The following is a 17,847-nucleotide window of genomic DNA, read 5'->3' as shown; positions in this document are numbered from 1 at the left end:
AGTAGATCAATGTGCAGAAGTACTACCGTGTGAAGGTATGAACATCTAAAATGAAAATACTATGTGAGCCAGAAAATAAGCCATGAAACAAAGGCAGAGAAAAAGGATGCTCCGCCACCCTTACGAAGGGTCAAAGTGGAAAGACACACCCTCTACCAGCCCAAGTCTATTCCACACATCTATCCTTCCTCCCTAATATTCAAGGAGCTGATGCAAATCTGAACTCTGCCAGGAGCGATCGTATGGCTCCCAGCACCAATTGGGAACCATACTACTGACGGAGCACTTCATGAGGCTACTCAGGAAGGGAGTGGGAAAAATGGGAAACATTACTCACCAGTAGCAATGTTGTGTAGGCAGCCAGGATCCCAAGGAAACTCAGCAAGACAATGGACCAAAAGAACCAGACTCCTGTACCTAGGAAAACAACCCTGCAAAAATGTGTTTCAGTTTCTAAAACATAGAAGTTAGTAGTATTTCTGTCAAGGATATGGTATAAGACTGGACTAAATGAGGCATAAGAAAACAGGGGGATAAGAAGAGGAGCAATTTGGGAACAGATGTGTGAAGATCTTTGAGGATATTTAGTTGAGAAGTTTTAACTTTGTTCGTAGACAATCAGGTACTTTAATGGGGTTCTGTACGAGTTGTATGGTTTTTAAATTTATTTAGAATACATACTCAAAAACTATATACTCTTTAAAAAAATATAGAAATTCTGGAATGTCAAAACAGGACAACTCATCCATAAGTTCACTGCTGTCATATAGTTAATACTATCCATTTCAGCAGGTTTCTTATCCATATATGTTTTCTTGTATAATAGCAAGTCACTATATTAATATCTACATTCAGTGTAAGAGTTTGGAGCTCTTAAAAACAGTTCTGGTCTTTTTTGTTCCTAAAGTAGTTTATGAGATAAAACTAATACATTGATTTGTTAAGTTAAACAATATTATAATTAGTCTAGGTATTATATGTCACAGAATTTAGTCTCTTCATTTCAAGATAACAGAAATTATTTCCCCTCCATATGAGACCTAGAGAAATTATATTTTAATGATACAAAATATAGATTACTGAATATATAATTACATTCAATATAAGAAAAATTTCTCTTTGGTCAGGGTTGAGAAGGGACACAAAGAGAAAGAAATAGACAAGCAGCTATCCTAGGCAAGATTGATCCCAGATCGAGACACTCAGAAGAGTACTCTGTAAAACGTGATCTCACAGCCAGGAATCAGAAAATGTGTAAGTAATGTTAACAAATTAATCTGTTTGTGTGCTTAGTCGCTCAGTTGTGCCCAACTCTTTGCAACTGTAGCCCGCCAGGCTCCTTTGTCCATGGGAATTCTTAAGGCAAGAATACTACAGTGGGTTGCCATGCCCTCCTCCTGGGGATCTCCCCAAACCAGCGATCAAACCCAGGTGTCCTGCATTGCAGGTTGATTCTTTACCATCTGAACCACGAGGGAGGCCCATGAATACTGGAGTGGGTAGCCTATCCCTTCTCCAGGGGATCTTCCCAACCCAGGAATTGAACTGGGGTCTCCTGCATTGCAGGTGGAATCTTCATCAGCTGAGATAACAGGAAAGCCCAATAAATTAACCTAATAAAGTCAACTAATACAATAACTTGCAGAAAAATATAATTAAGAGAACAATTAGAAAAGAACCATAAAAAATATATTCAAGATCTCCAGTTAAATGACTCATATCCACATAGCAAGAATAGAATATTTAAATGCAAGCAGAGTAATGATCAAATAATGAAATAAAAGAAAAAAACATGCAGGATAGACATAAAGTGTCAGTCATTCAGTCATGTCTGACTCTGTGACCTTATGGACTGCAGCTCCTCTGTCCATAGAATTCTCTAGGCAAGAATACTAGCATGGGTTGCCACTTCCTTCTCCAAGGGATCTTCCCAATCCAGGGATTGAACCCACGTCTCCTGCATTGCAGGCAAATTCTTTACCTTCTGAGCCACCAGGGAATCCACATAAGCAGTCTAAATGTAGCCAAAGAATTCATTAAATGGCTTATGCAAGCAGTGATATTGACTTTACTTCCCAGGTAAAAAGAGTTAATTTTAGCCTTTAATTGTGCCTCTGTCTTTTCAAATCATTTCTCTAGTCACATCAGATTTTTTTCCCTCTTTATCAACATAATGATCTTCTTTTCTATATTCACTCACATGTAAATATTCAAAATTAGTAGAGTTCCAAATTCCCCACCAAACTCAGGAGAAGTTCCCACCCACAGGCTGAATACTTCTGGCAAAGGAAGAACTGTGATATTTTTCTCTCTTTTTCTCTCCCCTTCTTCTACTTTAGGTGATGGTGGTGGGGTAACACAAGGGAGTGAGAAGAATGAGAATAGTTTGCTTGGGTGACTGTTTATACACATCAGAGGGAATTGAAAAAGCAACTGGGATTATACAGTTACTCAAGACTATACAGCAGTATGAGTATGACATATATATGCAAAGGTATGACAAACCTAGATAATGTGTTGAAAATCAAAGACATCACTCTGCCAACAAACGTCTATATAGTCAAGACTATGTTCTTCCCAGTGGTCACATACAGTTGTGAGAGCTAGACTATGAGGAAGCCAGAATGCCAAAGTATTGAGGCCTTCAAACTGTGGTGCTGGAGAAGACTCCTGAGAGTCCCTTGGACAGCAAGGAGATCAAACCAGTCAGTCTTAAAGGAAATCAACCCTGAATATTCATTGGAAAGACTGATGCTGAAGCTGAAGCTCCAGTATTTTGGTCACCTGATGTGAACAGCTGACTTATTAGTAAAGTCCCTGATGCTGGGAAAGATTGAGGGCAGAAGGACAAGAAGACATCTTCAGAGGATGAGATGGCTGGATGGCATCATCAATGCAATGGATGTGAACTTGGGAAAACTCCAGGAGACGGAGAAGGACAGGGAGGCCTGATGTGCTGCAGTCCATGGGATCCCAAAGAGTTGGACACAACTTGGTGGCTAAACAACAACAACAACTTAATACATAAAGTAACTAGAGAAAGAACAAGAAAATTTCAGTAATTTCCTTTTACTGAAATTAGTAAAAGGAAAGAAATTATAAAGATCCTAATAGAAATAAATGAAATAGATACAAAGAAAACAATAGCAAAGATCAATGAAACTAAAAGCTGGGTTTTTTTAAAGATAAAATTATAAACATTTAGCCAGACTCATCAAGATAAATGGGAGAGGACTCAAATCATTCACATTAGAAATGACAAGAAATTACAACAGACACCACATAAATGCACAGGGTCATAAGAGACTATTACAAGCAACTATATGCAAAAAAAAAAAATGGACAACCTAAAAAGTTCTTAGAAAGTTACAACCTTCCAAGACTGAAAGAGAAAGAGACAGAAAATATGAAGACCAACCATATGTACTAAAATTGAAAATGTAATTAAAAGCCTTTCAATAAGCAAAAGTCCAGGATCAAATGGCTTCATGGACAAATTCCACCAAACATTTAGAGAGGAGTTAACATCTATCCTTATGAAACTATTCCAAAGAAACTGCAGAAGAAAGAATACTCCCTCTTCTTCTGGGACTCCTATAATTCAAATGTTGGAGTGGGACTCTGTGGGAGAGGGAGAGGGTGGGAAGATTTGGGAGAATGGCATTGAAACATGTATAATATCATATAAGAAAAAATTTGCCAGTCTAGGTTTGATGCAGGATACAGGATGCTTGGGGCTGGTGCACTGGGTTGACTCAGAGAGATAGTATGGGGAGGGAGGTGGGAGGGAGATTCAGGATTGGAACACGTGTACACCCGTGGCAGATTCATGCTGATGTATGGCAGAATCAATACAGTATTGTAAAGTAAAATAAAGTAAAATTTTAAAAAAAAAGAAGGAAAAAAAAAGAACACCCCCAAACTTATTCTGTGAGGCCACCAATACTCTGATACCAAAATCAGACAAAGATATCACAAAAAAGAAAATTATAGGTCAATAACAGTGATGAATATAGATGCAAAAATCCTCAACAAAATTCTAGCAAACTGAAAATAATGAATCGAATTAAAAGAATCATACACCATCATCAAGTGGCATTTATCCCAGATATACAAGGATTCTTCAATATATACAAATACATCAGTATGATATACCATATCAACAAGTCAAAGAGTAAAAAATCATAAGATTATCTCAATAGATGCAGAAAAACCTTCTGACAAAAATTCAATAGCCATATATGATTTTAAAAAAAAAATCCAGAAAGTGGGCAAAGAGGGACCATAGTAAAGTTGCTCAGTCGTGTCCAACTCTTGTGACCCCATGGACTGTAGCTTACCAGGCTCCAACCTCCATGGGATTCTCCAGGCAAGAGTACTGGAGTGGGTTGCCATTTCCTTCTCCTCAATATAATAAAGGCTACATATGACAAACCCACAGTTAACATCATACTCAACAGACAAAAGCTGTTTCCTCTAATGTAACAAACAAGACAACAATGTCCACTCTCACAAGCTTTATTCAATTTTGGAAGTCCTAGCCATGGCATTCAGAGGAGATAATGAAATACAATAAATTCAGCTTGAAAAAGAATAAGTAAAACTGTCACTATTTGCAGATGACATTATACTATATGTAGAAAATCCTAAAGATGCTACCAGAAATGAGATGAGAAGTAAACTACAAGAAAAAGAAAATGATACTATACATAGAAAATCCTAAAGATGCTACCAGAGAGCTACTAGAGCTCATCAATGAATTTGGTACAGTTGCAGAATACAAAATTAATTCACAGAATTTTATTACATTTCTACACATTAACAATTAAAATATCAGAAAGAGAAATTTAAGAAACAAACTCATTTATCATAGCATCAGAAGTATAAAATACCTAGGAGTAAACCTACCTAATGAGGCAAAAAAAACTGTACTCTAAAAACCATAAGACACTGATGAAAGAAATCAAAGATGGAAAGACAAAACATGTTATTGGATTGGAAGAATCAATATTGTCAAAATGACTATACACCCAAGGCAACCTACAGATTCAATACAATCCGTATCAAAATACCAATGTCATACTTCACAGAACTAGAACAAAATTTTAAAAATTTAAACTTGTATGGAAACACAAAGACCCTGAATAGCCAAAGCAATCTTTGGAAAGAAAAAGAGCGGAGGAATCAGGCTTCCTTATTTCATACCAAACTACAAAACTACAGTAATCAAAACAGTATGGCACAAAGGTAGAAATACAGATCAATGGAACAGGATACAAAAACTAGAAGTAAACTCACACATCTATGCTCAACTAATGCATGACAGAAGAAGCAAGAATATACAATGGAAAAAGTACAGTCTTTTCAATAAATGGTTCTGGGAAAATTAGACACCTACTTTTAAAAGAATGAGATTAGAACATTCTTTAACACCATACACAAAAATAAAATAAGTAAGAACACTTTCACATAAGTTGCAGCAAAATCTTTTTTGATACATCTCCTAGAGTAATGGGGGAAAAAGAAACAATTGGAACCTACTTAAACTCAAAAGCTTTTGCACAGCAAAGGAAACCATTAACAAAATGAAAAAACAACACACAGAATGTGAGAAAATATTTGCAAATTATCTGAATGACATGAGATTAGTCTACAAAATAAACAACTCATGCATCTTAATAGGAAATAAACAATGAAATAAAAAAGTGGGGAGAAGACCTAAACAAACATTTCTCCAACGAAGAAATAGAGATGGCCAATAAACACATGAAAAGATGCTCAACACTGCTATTTATTAGAGAAATGCAACTCAAAACTACAGTGAGATATCACCTCACACCAGTCAGTATGGCCATCATTTTTTAAATATAAATTTACTTATTTTAGTTGGAGGCAAACTACTTTACAATATTGTATTGGTTATACCAAACATCAACATGAATCTGCCATGGGTATACACGTGTTCCCCTTCCTGAAACCCCATCCCACCTCCCTCCCCATAACATCCCTCTGGTTCATCCGAATGCACCAGCCCCAGGCATCCTGTATCATGCACTGAACCTGGACTGGCGATTAGTTTCATATATGATATTATACATGTTTCAATGCTATTCTCCCAAACCATCCCAACCTCTCCCTCTCCCAGAGTCCAAAAGACTGTTCTACACATCTGTGTCTCTTTTGCTGTCTGGCATACAGGGTTATCATTACCATCTTTCTAAATTCCATATATATGCATTCAGTTCAGTTCAGTTGCTCAGTCCTGCCGGATACTTTGCGACTCTGTGAATCACAGCACGCCAGGCCTCCCTGTCCATCACCATCTCCCGGAGTTCACTCAGACTCACATCCATTGAGTCAGTGATGCCATCCAGCCATCTCACCCTCTGTCATCCCCTTCTCCTCCTGCCCCCAATCCCTCCCAGAATCAGAGTCTTTTCCAATGAGTCAGCTCTTCACATGAGGTGGCCAAAGTACTGGATTTTCAGCTTTAGCATCATTCCTTCCAAAGAAATCCCAGGTCTGATCTCCTTCAGAATGGACTGGTTGGATCTCCTTTCAGTTCAAGAGACTCTCAAGAGTCTTCTCCAACACCACAGTTCAAAAGCATCAATTCTTTGGTGTTCAGACTTCTTCACAGTCCAACTCTCTAGGTTGGTTATAACTTTCCTTCCAGGGAGTAAGCATCTTTTAATTTCATGGCTGCAATCACCATCTGCAGTGATTTTGGAGCCCCAAAAAATAAAGTTTGACACTGTTTCCACTGTTTTCCCATTTATTTCCCATGAAGTGATGGGACCAGATGCCATGATCTTCGTTTCCTGTATGTTGAGCTTTAAGCCAACTTTTTCACTCTCCTCTTTCACTTTAATCAAAAGGCTTTTTAGTTCCTTTTCACTTTCTGCCATAAGGGTGGTGTCATCTGCATATCTGAGGTTCTTGGTATTTCTCCTAGCAATCTTGATTCCAGCTTGTGCTTCTTTCAGCCCAGCGTTTCTCATGATGCACTCTGCATATAAGTTAAATAAGCAGGGTGACCATATACAGCCTTGACGTATCTCTTTTCCTATTTGGAACCGGTCTGCGTTAGTATACTGTATTGGTGTTTTTCTTTCTGGCTTACTTCACTCTGTATAATAGGCTCCAGCTTCATCCACCTCATTAGAACTGATTCAAATGTATTCTTTTTAGTGGCTGAGTAATACTCCATTGTGTATATGTACCACAGCTTTCTTATCCATTCATCTGCTGATGGACATCTAGGTTGCTTTCATGTCCTGGCTATTATAAACAGTGCTGCGATCAACATTGGGGTACACAAGTCTCTTTCAATTCTGGTTGCCCTGGTGCGTATGCCCAGTAATGGGATTGCTGGGTCATAAGGCAGTCCTATTTCCAGTTTTTTAAGGAATCTCCACACTGTTCTCCATAGTGGCTGTACTAGTTTGCATCCCCACCAACAGTGTAAGAGAGTTCCCTTTTCTCCACAGCCTCTCCAGCATTTATTGCTTGTAGACTTTTGGATGGCAGCCATTCTGACTGGCGTGAAATGGTACCTAATTGTGGTTTTGCATTTCTCTGATAATGAGTGATGTTGAGCATTTTTTCATATGTTTGTTAGCCATCTGTATGTCTTCTTTGGAGAAATGTCTGTTTAGTTCTTTGGCCCATTTTTTGATTGGGTCATTTATTTTTCTGGAATTGAGCTGCAGGAGTTGCTTGTATATTTTTGAGATTAGTTCTTTTTCAGTTGCTTCATTTGCTATTATTTTCTCCCATTCTGAAGGCTGTCTTTTCACCTTGCTTATACTTCCTTTGTTGTGCAGAACCTTTTAAGTTTAATTAGGTCCCATTTGTTTATTTTTCCTTTTATTTCCAATATTCTGGGAGGTGGATCATAGAGCATCCTGCTGTGGTTTATGTCAGAGAGTGTTTTGCTTATGTTCTCCTCTAGGAGTTTTATAGTTTCTGGTCTTACATTTATATCTTTAATCCATTTTGAGTTTATTTTTGTGTATGGTGTTAGAAAGTGTTCTAGTTTCATTCTTTTACAAGTGGTTGACCAGTTTTCCCAGCACCACTTGTTAAAGAGATTGTCTTTTCTCCATTGTATATTTTTGCCTCCTTTGTCAAAGATAAGGTGTCCATATGTGTGTGGATTTATCTCTGGGCTTTCTATTTTGTTCCATTGATCTATATTTCTGTCTTTGTGCCAGTACCATACTGTCTTGATGACTGTGGCTTTGTAGTAGAGCCTGAAGTCAGGCAGGTTGATTCCTCCAGTTCCATTCTTTCTCAAGATTGCTTTGGCTATTTGAGGGTTTTTGTATTTCCATACAAATTGTGAAATTATTTGTTCTAGCTCTGTGAAAAATACCATTGGTAGCTTGATAGGGATTGCATTGAATCTATAGATTGCTTTGGGTAGTATACTCATTTTCACTATATTGATTCTTCCGATCCATGAACATGGTACATTTCTCCATCTATTAGTGTCCTCTTTGATTTCTTTCACCAGTGTTTTACAGTTTTCTATATATAGATCTTTAATTTCTTTAGGTAGATATATTCCTAAGTATTTTATTCTTTTCATTGCAATGGTGAATGGAATTGTTTTCCTTAATTTCTCTTTCTATTTTCTCATTATTAGTGTATAGGAATGCAAAGGATTTCTGTGTGTTGATTTTATATCCTGCAACTTTACAATATTCATTGATTAGTTTTAGTAATTTTCTGGTGGAGTCTTTAGGGTTTTCTATGTAGAGGATCATGTCATCTGCAAACAGTGAGAGTTATACTTCTTCTTTTCCAATTTGGATTCCTTTTATTTCTTTTTCTGCTCTGATTGCTGTGGCCAAAGCTTCCAAAACTATGTGGAATAGTAGTGGTAGAAGTGGGTACCCTTGTCTTGTTCCTGACTTTAGGGGAAATTCTTTCAATTTTTCACCATTGAGGATAATGTTTACTGTGGGTTTGTCATCATTTAAAAACATCTGTAGCACTATGTACAATAACCAAGACATGAAAGCAACCTTAGTGTCCACAGATGACTTAATTTTTCAAATGTGGTATATCCTTACACACACATACCACAAGGGAGCATTATTCAGTCATATAAAAAATGAAAAATGTCATTTATGACAACATGGATAGACCCTGTCAGCATTAGGCTAATATGAATCAGTCAGACAGAAAAAGATAAATAAGATATGACCTCACTTTTATACATGAAAGATAAAAACAAACCAACCAAACTAACTCGTAGGCACAGAGAACAGATTGGTGGTTGCCAGAGGACAGGGGTGAGAGGTGGACAAATGAGTGAAGATGGATAAAAAGGTATAAACTTCCAACTATAAAATAAACATGCCCTGGGGATAAAATGCATACAGCATGGTGACTATAGTTACAAATGCAGTACTGTATATTTGAAAGTTGCTAAAAGTGAACTCCAGGAGTTGGTGATAGACAGGGAGGCCTGGTGTGCTGCAATTCATGGGGTCGCAAAGAGTCGGACATGACTGAGCGACTGAACTGAACTGAACTGAACTGAAGGGAAAGTTTCTTAAAAATTCTCATCACACACAAAATCTGAAATTATGTGTGATGAAGAATATTAACCAGACTTACTGTGGTGATCATTCCACAATATGTAGAAATAGCAAATCATTATGCTGTAATGTATACTTAACAGAAATCTAACATTATATTTCAATTATATCTCAATGTAAAGTTCTTTAAAACTGAGGGAAATTTTATAAATAAATGAAGCATTTCTTATTTCCAATACTGTGGAGAAATTTAGAACTTATCTCTAAATAAAGAATGCATATAAATGAGAAAATTAGATTCCACAAGATATGTATATTCAAACAGAGAGAACTAAAGATAAAATAAGTTACTAAGGAAACAAGTTTTGATACCTGGTAAATAATTAAATTAAAATAAAACAAATTTCATCTATAAAATTAATAAAAACAATTCAAAATTATAATAGTCCATGCTGTCAATGGAGGGTTAAAACAGAAAGTCAAATACCTCTATTGTGAATGCAAACTGTACTATCTTTTGAGAAATACTTTGGTAACAGGCACAATGAGTTTTACTAGTTTTTATTCTTTTTGACTGAATAATGTCATTGTGGGAACTTCCTGTAAGACTGTAAGTCAGAACACAAAGATTTCTCTTCACTATTATTTTATAAAAACAGAAATTTAGTCATAAAGCCTAACAATAAAAAGTCATTAAGTAAGTACACTACACTACCTTCATATCAGGAAATACTTTAAAACCATTTAAAATGGATTTTCTTTTCCTTCCTAACTCTCTTGTTTTTGTTGTCAAACATTTTCCCAGAAACTAGGGGAAAAAATAAAAATGCAAAAAATTGAATATAAAAAATAAATAAAGTGATTATCATTAAGAGTTTTAATAATTTTTCAAAATGTGTATGACTATTTTAAATGAGAGAAAAAATAAAAATTATATATATATGATATGAACATAATATAAAAATAGGCACAGGAGAAAAGACTGGGAAGTATACCAAGTGATTGCTACTCAAGAATAAGATGATATTATCTATTTTTCTACATTTCTTAATATTTAAAATAACAAACCATACTTTATTTCTATGAAGGAAAAAATAAACTATATTACATTTTTTAAAAGCCTCACACTCAAAGATACCCCTTTTTCCCTCAAAGACCAACTAATGGGTATGCTATACCAGCCAGGCCAGAAAAATGGGAAGAGCCAGGAGCAGTCCAGAGTAGGAACTGGGCTACAAGCATGCTGAGATGGGACACTGTTTCTGTCTCCAGAGTCTTAGGAAACCCAGTGAGGACAGAAGGAAGAAGTAGAGGCTGGAGGTGAGGCCGAGACACCAGGGTTCATGGACCAAGATCATGAAGACCAACTGGTGTAGGCATCAGTAAATGTAGGCAAAAGAGGCTGAAGAACAAGGGAGTCATCTGAATAGAAGGACTGGAAGCACAGAGAAAGCTTCCTGCTGAGCCAGATTTGGTCTAAGAGTGAGACTGAGCAAGGAAGGGAGGTATAGTAGCTGAGGGTGCTGAGCATGCTTATACTTCCCCAGAGTCAGGCCTCCCATCCACCAGCTGCAAAACTATAACTTTGTCCACCCTCGCTCTTATGTCACCAGACTTTTTCAGTCTGAAGAAAGATCCATGTGACTATTAGACCAAAGAGCCCTTACACAAATGAAAATACAAAAAGTGAAACTCACCAGTCAAAGCCATTGAATTCATTTGAAGTTTCTATCCATGCGAAAAGTAAAACCGTAGACAAGCAAAAGGACACAATCAACCAAGGGTAAAATAATCGCTCTCTCTGGTAAGAGAAAGAAGGAGGTCTCATTTAGCTCTGTTTATCATTGTACCTCAGCAACATCTGTTTATATTCCCCAAAGGTCTATATAGTCACATTGCAGCATTACCCTCCTCAGGCTAGAGAGACCATTGTAGTCTTTTACCCTTGTGGAATTTTGTAGAACCCTATTTATAACATTATAATCATAAGGGATTTGGTTTAGGTCATACCTTAATGACTTAGTGGTTTTCCCTTCAGATCAGTTCAGTTCAGTCGCTCAGTCATGTCCGACTCTTTGCGACCCCATGAATTGCAGCACGCCAGGCCTCCCTGTCCATCACCATCTCCCAGAGTTCACTCAGACTCACGTCCATCGAATCAGTGATGCCATCCAGCCTTCTCATCCTCGGTCATCCCCTTCTTCTCCTGACCCCAATCCCTCCCAGCATCAGAGTCTTTCCAATGAGTCAACTCTTCTCATGAGGTGGCCAAAGTACTGGAGTTTCAGCTTTAGCAACATTCCTTCCAAAGAAATCCCAGGGCTGATCTCCTTCAGAATGGACTGGTTGGATCTCCTTGCAGTCCAAGGGACTCTCAAGAGTCTTCTCCAACACCACAGTTCAAAAGCATCAATTCTTCAGCGCTCAGCCTTCTTCACAGTCCAACTCTCACATCCATACATGAACACTGGGAAAACCATAGCCTTGACTAGCCAGACCTTAGTTGGCAAAGTAATGTCTCTGCTTTTGAATATGCTATCTAGGTTGCTCATAACTTTTCTTTCAAGGAGTAAGCGTCTTTTAATTTCATGGCTGCAGTCACCATCTGCAGTGATTTTGGAGCCCAAAACAATAAAGTCTGACACTGTTTCCACTCTTTCCCCACTGATTTCCCATGGAGTGATGGGACCAGATGCCATGATCTTCATTTTCTGAATGTTGCGCTTTAAGTCAACTTTTTCACTCTCCTCTTTCACTTTCATCAAGAGGCTTTTTAGCTCCTCTTCACTTCCTGCCATAAGGGTGATGTCATCTGCATATCTGAGGTTATTGATATTTCTCCCGGCAATCTTGATTCCAGCTTGTGTTTCTTCCAGTCCAGTGTTTCTCATGATGTACTCTGCATAGAAGTTCAATAAGCAGGGTGACAATATACAGCCTTGACATACTCCTTTTCCTATTTGGAACCAGTCTGTTGTTCCACGTACAGTTCTTACTGTTGCTTCCTGGCCTGCATACAGACTTCTCAAGAGGCAGGTTAGGTGGTCTGGTATTCCTATCTCTTTCAGAATTTTCCACAGTTGATTGTGATCCACACAGTCAAAGGCTTTGGCATAGTCAATAAAGCAGAAATAGATGTTTTTCTGGAACTATCTTGCTTTTTCCATGATCCAATGGATGTTGGCAATTTGATCTCTGGCTCCTCTGCCTTTTCTAAAACCAATTTAAGTCTGAATTTTGCAATAAGGAGTTCATGATCTGAACCACAGTCAGTTCCTGGTCTTGTTTTTGCTGACTGTATAGAGTTTCTCCATCTTTGGCTGCAAAGAATATAATCAATCTGATTTCAGTAGTCACCATCTGGTGAAGTCCATGTGTAGAGTCATCTCTTGTGTTGTTGGAAGAGGGTGTTTGCTATGACATGTGCGTTCTCTTGGCAAAACTGTTACCCTTTGCCCTGCTTCATTTTGAACTTCAAGGCCAAATTTGTCAGTTACTCCAGGTATCTCTTAACTTCCTACTTTTGCATTCCAGTTCCCTATGATGAAAAGGAAATCTCTTTGCTGTTAGTTCTAGGTCTTGTAGGTCTTCATAGAACTGTTCAGCTTCTTCAGTATTAGTGGTTGGGACATGGACTTGGATTAGTGAGATACTGAATGGTTTGCCTCAGAAACAAACAGAGGTCATTCTGTCATTTTTGAGCCTGTACCCAAGTACTGGATTTTGGAATCTTTTGTTGACTTTGATGGGGTGACTCCATTTCTTCTAAGGGATTCTTGCCCACAGTAGTAGATATAATGGTCATCTGAATTAAATTCACCCATTCCAGTCCATTTTAGTTCACTGATTCCTAAAATGTCGATGTTCACTCTTGCCATCTCCTGTTTGAGCACTTCCAATTTACCTTGATTTATGGACTGAATACTCCAGGTTCCTATGAAATATTGTTCTTTATAGCATCAGACTTTATTTTCACCACCAGACACATCCGGAACAGGGTATTATTTCCACTTTGGCTCCATCTCCTCATTCTTTCTGTAGTTATTTCTCCTGTCTTCTCCAGTAGCATATTGGGCACCTACCGACCTGGGGAGCTCATCTTTCAGTGTCATATATTTTTGCCTTTTAATACTGTTCATGGGGTTCTCAAGGCAAGAATGCTGAAGTGGTTTACCATTCCCTTCTCCAGCGGACCATGTTTTATCAGAACTCCCCACCACGGCCCATCTGTCTTGCATGGCCCTACACAGCATGGCCCATAGTTTTATTGAGTTAGAAATGTGACCCATGTGATCTGCTTGGTTAGTTTTCTGGGATTGTGGTTTTCATTCTGTCTGCCCTCTGATGGGTGAGGAAAAGAGGCTTGTGGGAGCTTCCTGGTGGGAGGGACTGGCTGTAGTTCTTTAGAGTGCCTGAAGACCTATGGATGGAGGTACAGGAGGCAGTTATCAAAAACATCCCCAGGAAGAAGAAATGCAAAAAGACAAAAAGGTTGTCTGAGGAGGACTTACAAATAGCTGAGAAAAGAAGAGAAGTGAAAGGCAGAGGAGAAAAGGAAAGATATACCCATCTGAATGCAGAGTTCTAAAGAATAGCAAGGAGAGATAAGAAAGCCTTCCTAAGTGATCAATGCAAAAAAAATAGAAGAAAAAATAGAATGGTAAAGACTAGAGTCTCGTTAAGAAACTTAAAGATACAAAGGGAACATTTCATGTAAAGATGGGCACAATAAAGGACAGAAATGGGATGGACCTAAAAGAAGCAGAAGATATAAAGAAGACGTGGCAAGAATACACAGAAGAACTACACTAAAAAGACCTTTATGACTCAGATAAACACAATGCTGTGATCATTCACCTAGACCCAGACATCCTGGAATACGAAGTCAAGTGAGCCTTAGGAAACATCACTACAAACAAAGCTAGTGGAGGTGATGGAATTCCAGCTAAGCTATTTCAAATCCTAAAACCTGATGCTGTTAAAGTGCTGTACTCAATATACCAGCAAATCTGGAAAACTCAGCAGTGGCCACAGGACTGGAAAAGGTCAGTTTTCATTCCAATCCCAAAGAAAGGCGATGCCAAAGAATGTTCAAACTACTGCACAATGGCACTAATTCCACACTCTAGTAAAGTAACGCTCAAAATTCTCCAAACTAGGCTTCAACAGTATGTGAACCAAGAATTTCCAGATGTTCAAGCTGGATTTAGAAAAGGCAGAGGAACCAGAGGTCAAAATGTCAAAATCTGTGGGATCATCAAAAAAGCAAGAGAGTTCCAGAAAAAACATCTGCTTCTGCTTCATTGCCTATGCTAAAGCCTTTGAGTGTATGGATCACAAGAAACTGGAAAATTCTTAAAGAGTTAGGAATACCAGACCACTTTACCCACCTCAAGAGACCTGTATGCAGGTCAAAAACAAACAAACAAACAAACAAACAAAAAACAGTTAAAACCAAACATGGAACAATGGACTGGTTCCAAATTGGGAATGGAGTACATCAAGCCTGTATACTGTCACCCTGCTTATTTAACTTATATGCAGAGTACATCATGAGAAATGCCAGGCTGGATGAAGCACAAGCTGGAATCAAGATTGCCTGGAGAAATATCAATAACCTCAGATATACAGATGACACCACCCTTATGGCAGTAAGCAAAAGTGGAACTAAAGAGCCTCTTGATGAAGGTGAAAGAGGAGAGGGAAAAAGCTGGCTTAATACTCAACACTGAAAAAACTAAGATCATATCACCTGATCCCATCACTTCATGGCAAATAGATGGGGAAACAATGGAAACAGTGAGAGGTTTTATCTTTTGGGGCTCCAAAACCACTGCAGATGGTGATTGCAGCCATGAAATTAAGACACTTGCTCCTTGGAAAAAAAAGCTACGACGAACCTAGACAGCATATTAAAAAGCAGAGACATTACTTTGCTAACAAAGGTCCATCTGTTAAAGCTATGGTATTTCCAGTAGGCATGTATGAATGTGAGAGCTGTACTATAAAGAAAGCTGAAAGCCAAAGAATTGATGCTTTTGAACTGTGGTGTTGGGGAAGATTCTTGAGAGGCCCTTGGACTACAAGGAGATCCAACCAATCCATCCTAAAGGAAATCAGTCCTGAATATTCATTGGAAGGAATGATGCTGAAGCTGAAACTCCAATACGTTGGCCACGTGATGTGAAGAACTGATTCATTTGAAAAGACCCTGATGCTGGGAAAGTTTGAAGGTGGGAGGAGAAGGAGACGACAGAGCATGAGATGGTTGGATGGCATCACTGACTCTATGGACATAGGTTTGAGTAAACTCTGGGAGCTAGTGATGGACAGAGGGACCTGGTGTGCTGCAGTCCATGGGGTCACTAAGAGTCAGACATGACTGAGAGACTGAACTGAACTGATACTCTCTACACAAAACATGTGTGTCCTTCTAAAAACATATGTCAGATAAAGTTAATCCCCTGCTCACAACTCTTCCAGAGCTTTCTACTATACAAGAATATCACCCAAACTCTCTGCCATGGCCCAAAGACTCTACATGGTCAAGCCTTGCCCATTCCTGACCTCCACTCATTCTACCAACTGATGCCATTTCTGAACTCCAGCCACACTGGTTTTCTTTCTGTTTCTAGAACATGACAAAATCTGTTCCTACCTCAAGAGTTTCACACTTACTGGCTCCTCTGCCTGAAATATTTTTGCCTGTATGCATATACATGGCTGGCCCCCACGTCTTCTTTACAGACATGTCTCAAAGCAGTCTTTTATAACCACGTTCCCATCACATAACACATTTTCCTACGTATTATCTTCAGAGCTCTTCTCTCTAGCCAGCACCATCTTTCTTCATTACCGTTTACTGCCTAACTCATCCCACTAGATTGTGAGGTGCAGGAGGGTTAGAAACCTTAATGGTCTTATTCACTGTGGCACACATTCAATAAACCTGAGGAATAAACCCATTTTTTTATTTTGATTTTTTTGTTGCCATTCATTCAAAAATGTTCAAAGCCTCCACACTGTTATGAGGATAAATTTCAAATATTTTAGTTTGACATAAAGATACTTCATACTTTGGTTAAAACATTTTTTCCATCTGATCACTTACTGTTTATTGCCATGTATGCATAAATTCAACAATGGAAATTCTTTTTTCACTAAACACACTACTGTGTTTCTCAATATCTTAAAAATTTCTAGGCACTCTTTACTGCTTACATGGCAGAAATCAAATTCTTAAAACCACACAACATCTGTCCTGCCTCCATCTGTAGCTTCAGTTAGCATCACTTCTCTCTTCTTATCCTCTGTTCCACCTAAAATACACCTTATACTAAGCCCTTTGACTCCTCCTCTGATACCATTTCTTCTGCCATTCTCTATTCTTTAGCTATCCAATTCTGATCACCTTTAGCCTTCTAAATAAAGTTATTTTTGACCCATTACATATGATGTATTTAGGCATACACACACACACACACACACACACACACACACACACTCACACACAAAATTATAGCAATTCTCTCAAGGCAAAAGAAAGTGTGGTCTGTCTCCCCCCTCCCATCTCTCTGTACCAAAGAGCAGCAGCAGAGTGGTCGTCTAGCCTTCTTCTCCTGTTTGGCTTCCCAGTTGCAGCTGTAGCAGCCATTAAGGAAAGTCATGTAGCATTCATAGTTGAAGTTGCATTTAATCCATGAATTTAAGTTTCTCCATCTTCCTGTCTCCTCATTCTCAGTCTCATCAGTGTTATCCATGGTTCACCCTTTTGCTGGAATGGTAAATAAAACAGTCAGAATCTGGTAGCTCCTTCAAACATTTCCTGCCCCACAGTTCTACAGAATCTATCAACCATAGATAGATAGATCTTTCAAAAGTTCTATCTAGGACGATGCATTGGATTTGGTGTAGAAGAATAGAGCTTCACCCTCTCTTTCTCATGAACTAGTTTAGTGTTTATTGTAGACATTACACTATTCAATGTTTAATTTTCTTACCTCTAAAATGGTACCATATTCTTTGCCCTAGCCAACTAATAGATGTTGAAAACATCAAGTTAGATAATAGATACAAATGTGTTTTTAAAACTGTAGTGTGGTCTTGAGGTAGCTTTAGAACTTGGAGGCATGGGTGGTAAGTATATGAAAAAATACAATCCTTGGCTAATGAGTTACTCAGACACACACATTCCTTCCCATTGTCATTCTCTTCTCTCACATATGGCTTTTTGAGAGCCTCAGTCAAAAATGATGGATGATTCAGAACAGCAATGGCTGAAATTAGACAAGTTTAT

General features: G+C 38.3%; 1 protein-coding gene across 1 annotated transcript in view; it reads right to left on the bottom strand.

Moving 5' to 3' along the window:
* LOC101117804 (glycerophosphodiester phosphodiesterase domain-containing protein 4-like) overlaps positions 1-17,311 on the bottom strand; it is a 112,347-nt gene extending 95,036 nt beyond the window's left edge. Inside the window, exons 1-3 of the mRNA XM_027960074.2 lie at positions 17,132-17,311; positions 11,249-11,352; positions 338-431 (exon numbers count right to left, since the gene is read on the bottom strand). Of these exons, the coding sequence (XP_027815875.2) occupies positions 338-431; positions 11,249-11,352; positions 17,132-17,311 (378 nt within the window). The remainder of the gene's footprint in view (positions 1-337; positions 432-11,248; positions 11,353-17,131) is intronic.
* Between the last annotated feature and the right edge of the window lie 536 nt (positions 17,312-17,847).

This window comes from Ovis aries, chromosome 21 (genome assembly GCF_016772045.2).
Source record: "Ovis aries strain OAR_USU_Benz2616 breed Rambouillet chromosome 21, ARS-UI_Ramb_v3.0, whole genome shotgun sequence".
NCBI classification, from domain to species: Eukaryota; Metazoa; Chordata; class Mammalia; order Artiodactyla; family Bovidae; genus Ovis; species Ovis aries.
The sequence above is the reverse complement of the archived record's forward strand: the minus strand, read 5'-3'. Positions and strand labels throughout refer to the sequence as shown.